This window comes from Ciconia boyciana, chromosome 3 (assembly GCF_034638445.1).
Source record: "Ciconia boyciana chromosome 3, ASM3463844v1, whole genome shotgun sequence".
Lineage (NCBI taxonomy): Eukaryota > Metazoa > Chordata > Aves > Ciconiiformes > Ciconiidae > Ciconia > Ciconia boyciana.
In genome coordinates, this window is record NC_132936.1 from 81,399,231 (window position 1) to 81,417,728 (window position 18,498).

General features: G+C 38.8%; 2 protein-coding genes across 8 annotated transcripts in view; one reads left to right on the plus strand and one right to left on the minus strand.

Annotated features, from left to right (window-relative positions):
• Positions 1–148: 148 nt before the first annotated feature.
• On the minus strand, positions 149–6,695 carry DYNLT2 (dynein light chain Tctex-type 2). Its single transcript, XM_072856293.1, has 4 exons — positions 6,389–6,695; positions 3,451–3,657; positions 2,446–2,604; positions 149–1,103 (listed from the first exon to the last, which is right to left on the minus strand). Exons 1-4 carry the CDS (start codon positions 6,476–6,478, stop codon positions 993–995), a joined length of 567 nt encoding a protein of 188 aa, XP_072712394.1. The 5' UTR covers positions 6,479–6,695; the 3' UTR covers positions 149–992.
• The window catches only part of ERMARD (ER membrane associated RNA degradation), a 42,832-nt gene continuing 31,005 nt past the window's right edge, over positions 6,672–18,498 (plus strand). For 5 of the 7 annotated variants that reach the window (XR_012041559.1, XR_012041561.1, XR_012041562.1 and 2 more), the window contains exons 1-12: positions 6,672–6,701; positions 8,018–8,186; positions 9,258–9,397; positions 9,922–10,023; positions 11,791–11,880; positions 12,982–13,079; positions 13,671–13,807; positions 15,128–15,242; positions 15,824–15,926; positions 16,371–16,400; positions 16,918–16,986; positions 17,770–17,940. Coding sequence is in view for 1 of the 7 variants with exons in the window: in XM_072856286.1 (XP_072712387.1) it covers positions 8,018–8,186; positions 9,258–9,397; positions 9,922–10,023; positions 11,791–11,880; positions 12,982–13,079; positions 13,671–13,807; positions 15,128–15,242; positions 15,824–15,926; positions 16,371–16,400; positions 16,918–16,986; positions 17,770–17,940 (1,224 nt within the window). In the remaining 6 variants the exon portion in view is untranslated. Of the gene's footprint in view, positions 6,702–6,911; positions 7,003–8,017; positions 8,187–9,257; positions 9,398–9,921; positions 10,024–11,790; positions 11,881–12,981; positions 13,080–13,670; positions 13,808–15,127; positions 15,243–15,823; positions 15,927–16,370; positions 16,401–16,917; positions 16,987–17,769; positions 17,941–18,498 lie in introns of those variants that run through there. The other 2 variants (XR_012041560.1, XR_012041564.1) reach the window with 2 other exon arrangements.

Below are 18,498 nucleotides of genomic sequence, written 5' to 3' on the forward strand. Positions count from 1 at the left end.
GCCTCGCTGCGGGGGCGCGCCCACCCGCCCCCCGGACCTCGGGCTGCTCCCCGGGCCTCGGGCTTTGCCCCTACGCGGCTCCAAAGCGGCTCAGAGCCGAGCAGGCCAAGGGCCGTTCAGAAGCTCCACCACCCCCTCCGCCTTCACACACGTTTATTTTCAGCTCTTAACAATACAACGGACGTGGAAAAGGCATCAGCGCTCGATTTCCACACGGGGCAGTTCCAAAGCAGATGTCTACGCACTTCACAGATCTGCCCCAGTCTTCGTTTTCAAAATAGTCATTGCTGTCCTTGCCAATTACGGACCAGTTATCAATAGTCTCGTTACGGACCCCATCGTCCTCCTGCCGTCGCCGTCAGAAGCCCCTCGAGCAGTGATCACACTCGCCCAATAACAGTACTTAGCCACCAGCCTGAACAGAGTTGATACTTAATGCGAGTTTAAGGCCCAGGGAAGCTAATGACTTGACTGAACTCACACTTCATTCAAGGAAAACGATTGGAAATTTGCACGATCCTAAGTGTGCAAAACACGGATGCCCGCCCAGCCAGGCTTCTACACAGACTTGGCGTTTTATCAAAGATACAACTAGAAATAAACTGAACACTGCCTTTTCTTACAAAGAGCGTGCTTCTAAGAACACCAATACCTGCAATTTATTGCAAACATTCGTTAACAACTTTAGGCATGCAACAGACAAACAACATTCAAAATTTTGCAAAGTTTGGCCTTACACCAGCTGCTTCAACTTCCACAGCAGCGTTACAACAGATGAAGCCCATATGTACTCAACCATACACATTTCAAGAGCATCTTCTTGGGTTTGGTTTTTTTCAACAGAAAAATGAGCAAAATTATCTCAACTATATGTCAATTTCAATTTGCCAACAGCATTCGGACAAAAATTAGTACTAAAATAATGACATTCTGAAAATTTTCAAATATACCAGGTACTGTGATACACAAAACCAGGTGTGGCCTTTAGAGTATTACTCGTAATAACAAGCCATTACCAAAGCCAGTGCAATAAATGTTTCAGTTTCACATTTAGCTGAAACCCAGGTGTCTCTTTGAACATCCCAGACCCATCTGCTGGCAACCTAAAGGAAAGGAAAGAAAAAGCTATTTGTGAGTCTATAAACAGTACAGTTTTTCTATTTTCTTAAAAGAACACACGGCATTATATAAATACCGATATAATTGCATTATGAGAGTTACAAGTAGCAAGAACTGCAAAATTACAGTGAAAATGAACAAGTCCTATTTGATGTTAAAATACATGTTCTTGCTCCACAGTAAAGCTTCCACCCCAACAGATCCAAAAAGCTCTACACCAAAACCTCAATTCTCTCTCATGGTCACTTGTTAGCACTTTAGCATTCTGTAACAGCACCCCTTCAAAAGCAATGTGAACAGACACTAGTTTTGGGAACATATACAACTAAGAAGTCACATCCCCCACTCCTCCACCTCCAGCTTACTCCAGTCTACTTGTGACCACTTACTGGGCTCTCAGCTTTTTTGATAAAACTGTTTTCAAAGCTAAAATGTGCTAATTGACTGCTGGAATAAACATATTCCTCAGGAGAAAAAAGTTAACTTGGACCATTTCAGCAATCCGTTTTAACCTACAGCTCCTCAGTCAAAGTACAACTTCAGAGGCAGCGCACTGCGAGACAGCACCAGGAAAGTAGGTAGATGCAGGCCCTGCACAGACCAGAGTCATTACTGAAGCTGACAACCCTTCAAAAATTGTTTCACATAACCTACTACAAACAGGTATGGTTTCATCAGGTTTTAAGAGCTGATGATGAACACTCCTAAACAGAAGTGCTCTCTGACACTCGGCCAGATACCTAAAAGTGTTCTGAACATCAATGGGAGCTTGCAATACATGTAAATCACATACAACACAGGAAAGTCTAGAATACTTTTCTTTCGGGTGTGCCAAGTTCAGATCACTAATGTTACTTTGTAGTCCCAAGAGCATGTTTGGTGGCAGCTGCAGTTGAAACAGTTGCCATCCCTTTCCTTGCCACGGGTTCCTTTCCACGTCACCCCACGCTACAACTGCACAGCATTTTGCGATGAATGCGACGACCCAACTGGAGATCAAAGTACATCGGAAAAAGAAAAAGAAAATTCACTGCAATCATGCAATTGCACTGGCACAGCACACAGCGGAAATAACTGGTTGACAGGGAAGAGCAGCATGGGCTGCTTACTGAACTCAAAAAGAAGACAACCTTCACAGGGTTAGGTAGAATCACAGCAGTACCTTAAATTGTCACCTGGCATACTACTCCCCGTAAAGAACCCAAAGGCTTCACAACCACCTCAAACTAGTTAAGCTGCTGAATGCAGATGAATGCCTAAGAGATAACATACAGTTCTAAAAATTATTTTCAATTTACAAAAGATATTATTAATATGTTTGCTTACATTTATTGCCTGACCTGCCTTTTCCACAATTAGTACTGATACCACGTACTTATAACGGTCAAAGTCCAATTCCTTCACAGCCTTTAATATTTCTTCTGAGACTGAAGCACACAAGGAGGGACTAGAAACTCCATCGTATTTGGCTTGTTGAAGTTTATTCTATCAAAAACAATTTTGAAGGATCTTAGTTTTCATCCTGGTAGTCCTTTGCAAAAACACCTTTACAGTCATTTCCATTACAAGAACATTAAAAGAACTAATGAGTAGAATAGTCAATATAGACGATGCTCTCAAACGGCAAAGGCTGCGCTATTTTTACTCTAAAATGTTTTATCTCTTTTTTGAAAGTGACAAACCTGTCCGGCCAATCTCCATTTAACAAAAAGGAATGTATTCTTCTGCATCATTTGGGCTCAGTTCACTGGAAAATAGTGCTACAAATACCTGTTACAAATATCCAAGGCATGTTGTCTTCCAGACAGCAGAATTACAAGAGTTGGTTATAAATATTCGAGGTACCACTAAGAGCTACATGTTATCTCAACAGATTGTTCTCCTTCATTTTTGCTTAATTTTTGTATGTGGCAGTCAGACTGTCAAGGACACCAAGTATATTTTATGCAGGTCATATGATATTAGTAGAACTAATTGAAGGAGTAGAATCCCACAAATTCAAGGTCAGGATCTTTGGATAACTGGATATTTTGCAGATTAGGGTACTTTGAACTGTGCTATAGCTCAATTTGGTTTAGAAATGGGTAAGGGTTTAAGAAGCTTCAGCTCCATCTTTACAGCACATGCTCACTGGCGGCCTTGCAGAGGGCCTCCTGTACTTTGCAAAACGGAGCACATTCACATTACAGTTGTGTGCCAAAACTCGAAGTCTGCAAAGATTTATGCATATGTTTAAGTTTATGCAACTTACACTGTTCCATTAATACAATCTTTGCAAGACAAGCTACTTTTGCAATAAAATTAGACAATCAATTAAAAAAAATACTATACCGTTAGTATCGCTTGAGCTTTGTCTCTTACTAAATAATCCCGAAATTTATTATGTGACTCCAGTCTGTATGTATTAGCATATCTTATCTTTGCCCCATTAGCTTTGAATGCCAATAGCTTAGCTTTCATTGAATCACTAAAATACTCCTCTTCCACTGGAGCCATACCTAAAGCTTCGTAATTTGATTGTGTCCCTTTTCCTTTCATCTGTGCAAAAAAATAAAAAAAGTCCACATCATGTGAATATTTTAGCATTTAACAGTTTCTAAATAATACTTTATGGTGTACATTTAAGAGGAAAAAAAAACAATTAGTCTAGGAATGTGTTACAAAAAAAGCAGAAAAGCTAGAAAATGGGTATCTTCCTCTGGGTGTTTTGACACTACCGCTTTTACTGAAAAAAAAAAAAAGAGAACAGTGGTTAACTTCTGCTCAATTTTAACTTATTTTCCACTGAAATCCAAACGAAGTTTGCATTTAAACTCAGTCAATCAGACACACTGTACTAGCACTCTGAATCCACTCCATTTTCCAAGGAAAAACACACAGATATTAACATATGTGTCCAAGACTGTTAACCACAACTTCAAGCTTTCCATTCAAACAGCCTAAACAAAACCCAAAATACATGCTTGGTTCATTTACTACGTAATTTTACTTGTCCTCATCCCTTGTGAAGCTACTAAACAAATGCCTTATGTATTAATGACTTAATTTGCTCATTAATAAAAAAAATGAAAAAATATGCTCCAATTTGCAAGCTTTGTAATTTTGCTTGGAACTTAAAAACAGAGTAGTACTTCTTTTTATTTGTCATCAGAACTCTGAAGATCGATGTTTTCTCCCCATCCAGCTTGTGTATGATCATCACAACACACATAACAAAATTTGGCCCTCTGTGAATGCAAGCAGCAAGTCTGATGACGCACACAAAAGATGTCACCTGCTGTCCTCCATGGCTGGCTTAAAACAGAACTGTAAAATGATAACAAAACAAGACAGAGACAGAAAAGCACAAACAAATAACAAATGCTACAGAAGTGGTATTCCATACCAGCTACCTCCTAACTAACCACTTTCAAGTTTTGCTGACTCTTCAGCACCTTGCTCCACTTCCTAACTACAGCTAGAACTTAGGTGAGAGAAAAGCATCAGTTCTTTCTCATAAGAGCAGTAAAGAGAACAAAGGTGATATAACACCACAGTGCAAGGCTTACACTAACACGTATAGAAAAAAAATCATACACTTATGAATAATATAAAAGTCTAGTGAGAATTATTTGAAGAGATGCACTACTCGGGGGCTCACAAATCTTTAAGTCAGAGCAGTTTGAGAATAAGGGAAGCAATGCAGTTTCTTCTCTATGAAATCACTTATACATTAGCCCTGTCAACACTGTGGACATTACCTACATCTCTCCTCTGGTTCCTTACTGTTAGATAATTCTGTTAAAAACCAGTGATGTTGGCAGCCTTAGTGCAAACTGGCTGCAGGTGTTTGTTGATGCCATGCCAACAATGCCAACTCTGAATAGTGCTCACACTACACTAAAAATGCAATGAGCAAACACATTTGCACCTAGGCTATGGACTTTCATTATCTTCTAACCGAAATTCAGATCTATAAAGACTGTAGCCCCTACCCATGCATCACAGGTCCCCTAACAGAATAAAAACCACCTCAAGTCTGCCATCTGAGCTGCTCAAATGAGCATCCCAATCCATGTCAGTGGAAATGAACCTGTGAAAAAGGTCACAATCCAAGCAGCAATTCTTTGTTAACATGGTTCAGCATGAGTCACAACATTTTCAGCCTGTACCATTACAGATGGAAGACAATTCATGTCTATAGCACACGACTTCTAACAATGCTGTGACTTACAAGTTTAACTGCTATTATTAGTGACCAAAGCTTTCATAATCATTTCCTCATGTGCAAGAAGCCATTTACCGAGGTAACCAAAAACCTTATTGATAACTCTACACAAACGGTTAATAAATAAACCTACTTTTGTATTTCACAATACAAATACTGTGATTGCAAGTTTTAGCACAATGTTGCAATTACATTTCTATATAATATTTACAGCCTTCATGAAAGAATCTCTCAAAAATTCAAGAACCAGCTTTGCATTTGACTACACAAAAGCCTGTTCTTATGTTACCGGACTCTATTATGTTGGCTTAACCTTGGAGATACGGACTTAAGTATGCTGAGAGAAGAACGCTTTTGTCATTTGAAAGAAATGCTGTTTGTTAACAAGTCTGTTGTAACAACCATGGTTGTTTTAAAGAAACAGTTCTTTATTTCTTCAAAAGAGGGCACACCTTCTCCTAACTTAGAGAACTCAGAGTAGCACCCCAAGTTGGAAAGACTGCACCACCAAAGGGAGGCCCACCCTTGCCTTCTTTTTACCTTCACAAGGCTTTAACAACTTTGCCTCCCAACGCTGAAGGCGGCACACCAGCTGCAAGGTGGATGTGAACGCGACATCCGACCAAGCAGAAAGGGGAGGAGCTATCCCAAACCGGATGTAAAACAGACGGGAACAGCATTTCTGATACAAGTATTGGCAAGACCACACCTTTTAATCACACACCGAGCCCCTCATTTTCCCACACACTGTACCATCCTTCCTAAGGTTCCAAGCCCCATCCTTCCCTCCTTCCCTCGCCAGCGGAAGCGCTCCAGTACCGGGCCGACGCCCCCGCCTCAGGCGAGGGCCGCAGCGGAGGGGCAGGCCGCCGCGCCCCCTCAGCCCGCGCTAGGGCCACGTGACGGGCACGCGGCGCAGCCGTTGTGGTCGTTACCGCCGCCCTCACACCCGTTCCCTTCCCGCGCAGCTGGCGTACCCGGCCGGCGGGCGCCGCCGGCACCGGCCTCCAGCAGCTAAACTCCCGGGGCTGCCGTCCCGCCCCCGCCCAGGCGGCCGCTCACGCTGTCTTTATCTAACAGGCCCTGGCGCCGCTTCCCTTCCTCCGGGGCGGCGGCGGGGCCGAGCTGCGGCATCTTGGAGCGCTTCTCCATGGCTTGCGGCACGCAGCGCCGCTTTCCCCAAGGGGAGGCAAGGCGGGCGCAGCCCCCTCTCCTCCCGCTCCCGGCGACGGGCCGCGGGGAGACGCCGCCTTCGCGCTCCGCGGCCTGGAGCAACGCCGTGCCAGGGCGGCAGTCTTCCCGCGCGAGTCAGGGGTGACGCCGCGCGCTAGCACAGCGTCGTGACGCAAAGCGGGCGGGCCCAGCAGTAACGGAGGTAACGGCAGCAGGTCGCCATGGCGGGGTGGGGCGGCGGCTTCCGTGAGCGGGGGCGGGGATCGGGGGCTTTGTTGGGGGTTACTGCCGCCCTCGCGCCCGCGGGCCTGCGGGGCTCCCTGCGGGGCTCCCTGCGGGGCTCCCTGCGGCCCCTGCCGGCCCTGGGGAAGTGCTAGCGCTGCGTCCGGAGGGCGGCGGGGCGGGGACAGCCCTGGCTCTGCGGCGCGGCGCTGCCACCAGTGCAAACGCGGGACGTGGTCACGTACTCTCCCTGAAAAAGTCAGCCGCCTGCTCCTTGTCTGGTCTGTTTTAGACAATAAAGGGTGGCTGTGGTAGTTCATGTCTTGCTCTGGCCTCCTGTCTCTGACAGTGAAATGTAGGGTGCCTCAAAATGAGGTGAAGGACTGAATTACATGTTTTATGAACATTTTAGGTTATTTTTTAATAGCAGATAGGATACTCCTGATGGCACCTAATAGCAGTTCGTTATAGAAACTGTCATACTTGCTCTGTGCTTTTACTCATATAAATATGTAATCTCTCCTTGAGGCCATGAATTCAGAAATTATGTGTACGGTGAGGGTCAATTCCACCACCTAATTAAAGAAGATTTTTTTTTTTAATTTAATGGAATCATTATATTTGTTGTGATCCTTCATTTTCAAACAATTCTTGTCTCTTTTCTGTTTGATTACTGAGGAAGCGTGACTTTTTTTACTAAAGAAGCATATTCCTCCTTGTTAGTGTGAGCAGTTTCATCTTTGCAAATTCTTTAATTTAAATGCATGCTTCTGAATCAGTCCATCTTTCTAATATGCAAATAGGCGAATATGCAAATAACATTTATGCTTAGCATGTTCTACCATAACTACCAATTCATACAGAATTCACATGTTGCCCCACGCCAATGATTTTGCTGATCATAAGGACTGAAGCTCTTGGTTTTACTTGAAGTAGCATCAGTTTCCCTGCAAGCTCAGAGATTAGGCAGAACAAATATATAAACGGAGATCTTTTGCTTCAATCTGTCTTGGCATCACTTTAGTAGATATAACCATTCAGAAATATACCATCCTGGCGTTACGCAAATAGACCAATTCTTCCCCTCCTCCATCCCCTCAGTTTTCCATGAGGTGGTTCTGCTCAGAGAGTTCCTTTCATCATATGCATAGATGAAAGTTGCATTGCAAAACTTAAGAACTTGTTTACAGATGCAGTATTACTATCTGTATTTCTGTGCTTATGGGTAAGCTTTAATAATAATTTTCTTTGTTCTCATGTACTTTTTTAATGCAGGGACTCTTTTGTGTGTTCTAGATGGCGTTGTCAGACTCCATCACTACTTGTCTTTCTCCACCTGTGCATTATGTGATTTGCAAACTTGGATTTGAGAAAAAAGATGCCTATGATATTAATAATATCTTGTCTGAAAATGGTGAAGTATGTTGGAAAGCTGTTACAGAGCACGTGTGTTACCTTGAATCAGGTTGGTGTTTACCTGCTGTAGTAGTGATACATTTAAGACTGCAGAATCTCAGTACAGTTCATTGCAATCCTAGCTTAGTTATAACATTTTGTCACAGTACAGCAGTAGTACGTGCAATTCATAGCTACAAGGAGCTTTAAATTTTTCATCCACGTTTGGTATTTGGTTATTGCTGGCTACTAACATTCATGTAATCTGTGCTACATAGGTAGCTGCTCCTTTGCTTCCTCATTCATCTTGGTTCCCAACTTCACGTGCCCCTTCTGCTTCTCTCCTACCTCATAATTGCTTTCTTCTGTGTTCTTTATATTCCTTTTGCTTTGGAGCCATCAGTATTCCTACTGTTGCTTCTGGTTTTGTTTCCCCGACTTTAGCTTGTACAGAAGTACTGTTTGGTTTCCATTCTGTATGTAGAGCAGTTTATAATTCTTTTTTAACCAAAACAAAGTATTTATGCCCTGATGAACTTGTTGAATTTTAATTTGCCAAATTGCATCATGCAAGCTCTGTTAATAATTTCCAGAGATGGTAAAAATGATACATGTTTCTGCCTCAAGCAATGTCTTTTAGTAAATTAGAAGAATTTATTTTCCTATAAAAGTGTCCCACCAAAGAGGAGCAGTGATACCACTCTGTAAGGTTCCACATCCATCTGTGTTCTTTAAAGGGTGTAAGTGGTGCAACCTGACTGAGCCCTCTGAGCCTGCACTAGCTTCCAGCTTGGTTATGTGAAATTTATGTACTCTAGTAGGTTCTTCCCATTTCGGCAAAACCAAAACATAATAACCCTCTTTACTTCCATATTTTCTTGCATTGTTTTTTTTTTTTTATTTGGAGAAGGTACTTGATCTTACCTGGTTTCACACTGTACTTTTACTTTTCTATATCTTATCTGTGTGGTCTTTTGGACAGTAAATTATAGTGTATTAGTCATGCTAAAATAGTCTGGAGAAAATTCTCTGTGCTAAATCTGTACACAAGCTGTAGCAGGTTTTACTCCTTGTGGTTTTTAAAAATATTGGATCTTCGGGAAGTTTGGTACTCTAATCACCTTCCGTTTTTCAATTTAAGATCAAAGTGTGGATTATATCAAAAGCATACGATCATTAGGACCTGTATGTGAATCTGTTAATTTGTACTTCAAATCTCTGACCAAGGAGCAATTTGTAATTCAGTACGAATTATGGTTCCGCTGGACAAACTACACAGAGGTATGAAAATGTCTGTTGACAATTTGTATTTTGGCACATGAATGCTTTGTGGAAGTTTAATGTAAGAGCACACAAGAGATATCAATGAACCATAATGCTTAGAATTTGTAACTAATTGTCCTTCTCTGATACGTAGTTGCTTCTAATTTTCCTGACTTTGTAATTAGATTTTATATAAGTTATCACAAAGAGAACATGAGGTGCTTTGGACCTGTTCTAACCTAAGAGGGTAGGATTTTGTTTTTCTAATAATCTGTGCTTAATATCAAGTTTTACTGTATAAAGTTATTGTGATAATTTTTATAGATGTAAGTCATTAGATACATTGCAACTAAAAATACAAAAGGTGCTCTAGGGCAGTTTCTTTCCAGTCTTCTACAGTTTTATCTCCTTGGCATTGTTTTCTTTCTACATTTGCATAACAACTATTACAGAGGAATATTTACATTTCTATGTGCTTTTGACAATTTGTTTTTTCCTTCTGAATATTTAACACAACATTCTTCCTCTCCCCAATCATACAGTTATTTCTTGAAGTATTTGATGTTCTACAATATACACAAACTACAGAAGTTGCTCTTGGCTTAATGAAACTAACATCATGCTTGGAGCGAGCCTTGGGTGATGTAAGTGCCAGCATTAGAAGTCTATTGCAGATTTGGTTTTATAAGATGGGAATGAGCTCTTGGATTTAATCGCACACTAAAAAAGTGAGATTACCCTGTACTGTAGTAGTACACAAATAGCCCAGCTGCATTTTGAGTTGGAGAGATGTTCTTTTCTGGATCCAGTTGTGCTAATGGAAACATCTTCTAGGGCTCCTTCACCTGTGCTGGTAGAGTTGCTTGTGTGAGTGCTCTTACTAAACAATTTCTTTAAAAAAGAGCAAAGTTTGCTTAATCAGTGTACATATAGTAGGTCTTTGTTACTCTGATTTATTTAACTGAAACGGGGACCAGCATACCTTCCATGGAAGATCTGATGATGTCGTAACTTCTGTGAGGAGAGGCAGGAGCACGCAGCTGGAAATGGGCTGCTAGATAACTTCTTCCTCAGAGCTCTGTTCACAGAGTGTACATCTTGTGCTGCAAAACCATCTAGAAGTCAGCTAACAACTTAAATTCTAGACCTAACTGATCAGCTGGATCGGTCTGGGATCCATCTTGTAGTCCTGAATGTTTGTCTTGTTAACACATTCCCTCTTTCCTTTACCCTGTAGTAGTTAGTAAAGGTATGCCCTCTTATTAAGTTTAAAGAGTAATACTGCAGGAGTTCCATGACCAGCATGAGGCAAGAAGTGCATACGTGATATGACTTAGACTTAGGAATTCTGACTAGTATTAAGAAACTTGTATTGTGAATCCTTTTTGGTGGAATGTGAATTAGGCTATGGTTCAACATTTGGTGGTAGCATTGCTGAAGTTTCTTTAATCAATCTTGACAGCCACATGCCTTGTTTGCTGGTATTCTATACATTATGTGAGTGCAAATATTTGAAGGCCTAGTAACAAGCTAGATTGATGAACTGGTCCAGGTACCTTTCCACCTTTTTCCCCTACCCCCATTTTTGTTTTTCAGCTGGATCCGTTCCTTGATCTGCTTCACTGCATGACCACACAAACAGCTGTCACCACTACTTATGGGCATGCAGGTTAGGGAGAAGGGAGCAGAAGCTGTTTTAAGAGGCTTTGCTGCTGGGGTATATTGCCCACAGATAAGATAAAATAGCCGGTTGTTAAATCTCTATGAGGAGCTCTGGAGAAGGAAATGCCAGAGAAAGAACAATGGGCTAATTCACACCTAGACAAACCAATTTGCCCAAGTATGGGGGGTGGTAAATTTTAAAGTAATGAAAAATTACCACAGATTGGAAAAAAACATTAGGGAGAATACATAGAATGGAAGGCTTCATAGCAGTTGAGACTAGAGATGCTAAGATTGCCCAACTAGGATAAAGTCTAGTTTAAGGAACAGCCAGAATCAGAAGACAAATCACAAGTCTCCTTCCTTTAACAATGACAGACCCTATAGAATTCTAGGGTAAGAATGAAGTATGGTTTACTGGGTAGAGTTTATTCCCTTAATTATGTGGTTTTGTTGTGCTTTACTTTTTTTTTTGGAAGAGAAGAGCAGTACGTGTACAGACACTGTGAAAAGCCTAACTATGGGAATACTAAGTAGCATATGCACTCTTTCCTGCTATGTTCTGTAAATTTTAATTTGTCATGAAATTATAGAATTTAAAGCTTTTTTAAGGATTTGGTGGGTTTTGTTTGATTACTGTTTTTACAATAATGAAAATTGTTACTGGGTTAAATAGTCAAGCTGTACATTTGAAATACAAAGAAGTATACTGAATTACTGGTGTTATCTGTTTTGCTTTTTTTCAATAGGTATATTTACTGATTGGTAAAGATTGCCCTTTCCTTCTAAGAGACTTGCTTGCTTCTGAGCAGCTTGCAGTTGTCTTTGGACAAGCTGTAGTAAGTGCACAGTTTTGAAATAAGTAATAAATACTGAGCTGCTTTTCTTCTTGCCAAATGACAGGTTTCCAAGCATAGCCTTTGCTTGCACTGAAGCAGAGTTTGCAAATTCTGTAATATAATGGAAAAATTTTCATTTTATACATGTTACAGTCTGGGGTATATATGGCAAAAATAGTGAACATTGTAAATGTAAATATTTTTTAAGGCAAGCTTATATGTTCTTATTTGCTTTTCTACATGAAAAACCTGCATACGTGAAGTTTCACATACCTGTCAAGGGGGTGAGCAAGCTGCAGAGTTGTCTGCCTCTTTCTGAGTTGCACTACTTGAAAATACATGTCCTGCACTAGCTGTTTCTGATAAGCTGTGTTCCCCTTCACCACCACTGTAGTAAGATGCTTTATAACATTTACCACACTAGAATTTTTCAAAATAGAGGAAACTAATCTGTTCATCCCCATGTGCAAAAAAATAATAAAACCAAAATTCTGATGACATTTACATTCTTATGTAAACAGAATAGGTGGTCTTTCTCATACAGTTTTACAAATGTAGATTCTTTGTTAGGACAAAATACTGGATGTGAACTGTAGAAGCTTGTATTGTTAGCCAGACTAGTAGTGTTATAAGGATTATTTCTCAAATTTTGATGGCATGTGGAATAGTTCAATTCTTACAGTTAAAAACCAAAAAGTTTCCCTTTTTGTTTCATAGTGATCTGAGAATACAGCTTTGAATGCAAATTCTCTATTTTATGTTAATTTGTATTAAATTATTGTGGATTTATACTACAAGTAGTAAGAGCTAAACTTGATCTCGTTTGTTTGCCTGTCATAAGTGTTTGGAATGTCTAATAACTAACTTTGTTCTTCCCATATTATATTCTGTAGCATGTACCAGTAAGCTGAAAGATTTCCTTTCAGAGAATACTGGGAATTGCAAATAGTGAGTTGCTGTTACTGTGACAAGCTGTGCCCAGTCATCTTGACAGTAGACATTGTCATTTCTCAATAACTTCTGAAATTTTCTGTCAGGGAAAGATACAAGGTAATAAATAATAGATTTCTTCATGCAGTAATCACTTTGTTTATTAATTAGATGAATGTACTGAGGGTATTCATTGGATCTCCATATGGTCTGAATCTTCGTAATGTTCTGTGGCATGGGTTTGCATCCCCACAAGAAATTCCCGCAAAGTAAGTTACCAAAAAGAATCTCGTTTTCTTACCAGACCTGAGCGTGCTTGAAAAGCTGTTAGTAAAACTTACTGTTCTTATTGAAAAAAAATTAAAAAAAACCCCTAAAAATGTCCAAAGGCCTCTGGCAGTATCCTGACAGTTTTCCTCTGCTGCTGCTGCTTCTTTTGGAAAGGGATTTCCATAGAATACTTCAGCCATTATAAAGCTGGTCTGTTTTAGAACCAGTGGTTTTTTACTAGCAGGAAAAGCAAGAAAGCTTAAGATGTTTTTCTGAAACCCAGTTCCTTGTCTGTCAGGGCAGTCAGGAATAACTTGGAACAAAAGGCAGAGGAATGGGGTAGGAGGAGGGGCAACAGCAGCTAATATAGAATACAGTGATGCTTTTTTCCTAATTCTACATTGTTTTTTCATGCTTGTGAATGCAATTAATTATTAAGTGCCTGTACTCAAAAGAGATGTGGCGTGTAGGTTTTGGATGTTCTTTGAAAGAGCAAAAAAAAAATCGTTTTCCCCAACCCACAAATGTTGATTCTTTGCAAAAGATTTAGTTGTATAAGCTTTTCTAATATATTATGGTATTCTCCCTAGATATTGTGCTATGCTGCTTTTTTTAACTGCAGGATTGGGTCAGTTGTTACAGACGTATCTTCTTCAAACTAAATGCATCTTAGTGCATCGACCTTATGTGATCTTTGTTAGCTTAGAGGAGCTTGATGTATTTCCAGGCAAGTATTTAACCATTAGCAAGTTTTTATTATGCTATATTTGTTATTGTTTCATTGTCCAAAAGTGCAATTGAAAATAATGCATTTTCCACAGTTCTAAGATTGAATCTTAACTAAGATACCTGTATACACTGTCATTAGATGAATCAGTCATGCTTGTAGGACAACTTTTTAATATGTAGGCACTTCCACTGACTATTGAATCAAAAAATACTGCATTCTAAAATAATTATAGCACATTGAAATGTGTAACGTTACTGCTTCTAAAAGACTTCAACTGTATGTTCCAGTTTTTTGATGATGGAGTTCCTTTCATGTAACAGTCACCTAGTTTGCCTTTACAAAATCTAATTCTTTCCAGAATCAGTGGGTTCCAGCTGCAAGGGTCCCAGCAGGACCTGCATCTTGCAGGAAAGGTAGTGCTGAAACAAAGTAAAGGATGGTGACACATCTTCAGTACACTGATGCTTTTCTCAGGGAAGGACCTGAAGTGTCAGATTAAAATCTTCTCACCTCCCTGGCTACAGACCTTATTTGGTTTGTTCCTACTATTTTTAAAGCAACAACAGCATATGGGGAATCTTGGTGTCAATGGTGGTCATGGTCAGATTGTGCTACGTAATCAATTTGCCAGTGGAACATCTGTTCACAGACCTGAGACAGGGCTTTTGGGAACCAAATCAAGCTGATAACATTCCAGTCATCATGTAGTATAAATCCTATAGCTGTTGATTTGCTTCAAAAAAACACCCACTGCAGTCAAGTTGCATTTGCCGTTTTAAGCTTTCTCTTGGATAAGATATTTATAATGTGAATTCATAAGTGTGAGTTTCATTATATGGTATCATTGAAGTATGAAGCGTTAATTTATTATGCTAAATGTCATCACAGAAAATGGATAAAGTAGGAACACTGTGCTCATGTTCAAATGTTCATACTACTGTACTGATTCTTACCAAATTAAAATGATTAATATATATTATACTTTTTTTAAGTATTTGAAGTAGGTGGAGAACAACTCAACAGAAGCTAGGTCCAGTTGCTGTGTAGTCTTTTAGTCTCAGTAAAAAGCACCCACAACTTCTTAACTGGTTTTGCTCTGTAATTTTATATTATCACTAAAAATGCAATCTTACAAACTCAATTTCTGATCTTAAATATGACTACCATTGTACTTGCATAGTTAAAATAAATTGGCTAACTTTTAAGTCTTCCTTTACAAATGCTGAAATAATCTTATATTTTCAGTGAAATATTAAGAATTAATTAGTAAACTGTAGATTGTATGTAGTTTATCAATGTTGGTTTGCTAACTTGCAGATCTTAATCATGAAACACTTTCCATAGCTGAAGAGCTAGTAAAACTGTCCAGTTTTGTATTAAAAACAATGTTACCATTTTGGATGGCTGCTTTAACAGCTTTCAAGCACAGCAGGTAACAGTAGATTTATTTTCTTTAATTGTTATTTTTTAAGATAATATAAAAATAATATATTCTATATTTATAGAATAATAGCAGCATGTGTAGATTCCAAACTTTTTCACTGAATCTGTTGCTTAACAACATATAGTTATGCATTGTTATGGTAGTGTCTCAGAAAGTTTGTGGACTTACTACTTTATTTTGTGCCAACTAGGATTATAAACTATGTTTTGAAACCTAAAAAGAACTATTGCAGATGTAGCCAAAAAGGAGAGCTTTAAAAAGCAAGTGGAAACAAATCTTCAGATATTAACATGTTGAGTTAAAAAAAAAAAGTTAATTGTTTTGTTTTCCTGTCCCATGCTTTACCTTTTTATAAGTTATTCTCATCTCTGAGCTGGTTTGAATTTAGTGGTCAGCTTCTGTTGGGCACAGGTAGTCATTTATTGTTTGTTTACAAAGTGTATTGCAAAGGAATTTTGGGCTGGGTTGTTTGGCTCGACAGTGTGACTCTGAAATGGTTCTAATTTCCATTTGGATTATATTTATGAGGGGGGGGAAACCCCTTTGGGTATCTCTGTTATTTTTTTCAGGTATGCTGACTGTGTGATTCTCTTACTTCCTCAGCTGGAAGTTGGACTTAGATTGCTCTTCACTACAACTAATAAATGTCCAAATCGATTGCTAACAGCTGAGGTAAAATTTATGTCTAAAGTAAATTATGATTTAGTGCTAACAATATTTGCAAAATAATTATTCTAGAAGCATAGTGTCTAAACATTTACAGATTTCCGCCAAAAATTTTTCAGTCAATTGTGGAACATTATTTACAAATTTCCAGTAGAGTTTCATGAATGCCTCTTATTGTAAAGATGTCTGCCAGTAAAAGAGGTGTGAAAAAGTACTTGAAGGTTAGTGTTCAGAAACAGTCGTTTGAGGTGGAAGGTAGATCATGTTATATTTATTTTTAAAAACTTGGCACAAAATCCAACAGTCCCTTTTTTCATTTGTAAGGGGGTTTTTTTGCTATTCATGCACCTCTGGTATTTCATGCAAATGAATAAATGTAAATTCAGTATACATGTCTAGTTAATTGTTTTTGTTTGAAAATCAAATAATATTAATTGTCTTTTGTTCTAGCCTTCTGCTCTCTACACCACTTTTGATGAGGTACTCGTGATTTTTTTTTTTCTTTAAATATATATCAATGTCAGAATTTAAGCATATGTATGTTTCCCATTACTATAGAACAGAAAGCACTTTTCTTGTGTTGGATAAGACATTATTTCTAATTTTTTTCTAAATAGAAGATGATGGACAGTAAACATTTTAAATTTGGAATCCCCCAGAAAATATCCAAATTAATACAAATTTTAATCAACAGACTTTAATTTCTTCTAAATGTTTTTATCTTGAAATTCTTCATCTCACAGAAACAAACATTCTGTCATTTTTCCTAGATTCAGTTATTCAAAATAAATACAAATAAACGTTGTAAGCAGAAATCCTCAATTTTGCAGCTCTGGAATTATCTCAAATTGTCTGTCAGGAATAGTTAGTCACCTTGATTCTTGAGTGGTAGAAGGAATTGCTTAAAATTAGGGAAGCTAATTACTTTAGTTGCTGTTTTTTTCCTTGATTGTTTGGCTTTCAATAACAAGTTTCTATTCAAACTACTTTTTTCTAGATGCTAGCAAAGCGTTTGGATAATGAAGAAGTCAACCAGCTTCCTGCAGTTCTTGAGGAACCTGCCATGGCAAGTGTTTTGAAAGTATTTTGGGTTTTTTTTTTTCCTTTTTTTTTCTTGTTGTTGTAAATTTAGTAATATATTTATGATCATGCCTAAGACTCATTTATTTCATGTAGCTTATCTCCAGCAGCTTAGAAGGAGAAGCTTGTTACCCTTTTTGATTGTGAAGGATACAAAGTAGTACCTGACAAGCTATATTGGGTTGGGATGTAAGACTATCTTTCTTTCTGAAATATAGAAGTCTCAGAGATATTTCTCTTTAGACTTCTGAAGATCAGCTGAATGGAGCCTCATACAGAGAAAATTAAAACTTATTTCTGATTGCTTCTGGGACACCTCTTATACTATGTGGGCAGGTGGCACAAAAACATAGCTGCAAACCTACCAGAGCACATCCTGCATCTTGCCGCCCAAACAGATAGTGAACATGAAAACTATGGGTGTTGAATTTAGAGGCCTTTTGAGACTGTAGGGGAGACCTGAGTTTATTGTCCTGTTGTCAGAGGTAGTGGGGCTGTGGAAGACTTGGGAGACAAAGCTGAAGGAAATCTGTTGTCACCTCTCATGAAATAGCATGTATGTTAGTTCTGAATTTCCTCAGAAGCTACCAAGATGGATGAGTTGCTTTTTTTTTTTTTGCTACAAGCATAGTTTGCATTGTTTTTTCTGACCATCTAAATGCCCCTGTCCTGTAGACATGATCACATACTTATCTTTCAGAGGTATTCTATACATTGAATATATTCTATTCACAATAGAATTCTATACACTTGGTGTATGTTTCCACAGGAATTTCTTTGGGATTTCTTGAACCACCAGGAGGGTCCACGTATAAGAGATCGTTTAAGCCATGGAGAGATCAATCTAGAAGCATTTCCCAGAGAAGTAGCTAATCAGATAGTTGCATTTGCAGTGACTCTTCTCTGCAGATTCTCAGATGAGGACATGTGTGCTTTTAAGGTAGGGATCAGTATTATGCTCTCAGAAGACTTTTTCAGTTGTTTTGGATGCCAAATCTGATTTTAGAGAGTCTTATGACTGAATCTTTCTTGACAGCAGCTTTTTGTGGAAATGAAGTATTCCTCCAAGTAAAAAAATTGTGAAAGTATGTTTTTTCTCATTTTGTAGTGAAATAAGTACAGAAAGTTTTCCAAAAGATTACCATTTCTTACTGTACTTTGATTTGTTTGCTTAACCACTCCTTATTCACATGGTTGATCCATAAATTATAGTGATTCCACTTAATTTTATTTGTCAAATTGTATCAATATCTAGCCTGTTTATCTGCTGAATTATCCAAAAGGTATGTAGAACAGCAGTAGCTCGGCCACTGAGGTATGTAATATTTGAGATTTTCTTTCTCTGAGACGCTATAAATAATGGTGGCTCACTAATGGAGGTGTGATTTGTATCTGCACTCTATACTGTGAATTTGTGAACACTTTTTATCTAGCAATACATGTTTCTCAACATTAGCAATTATTATATTTGCTCCCCCCAGTTTCCTGTATTGTGATT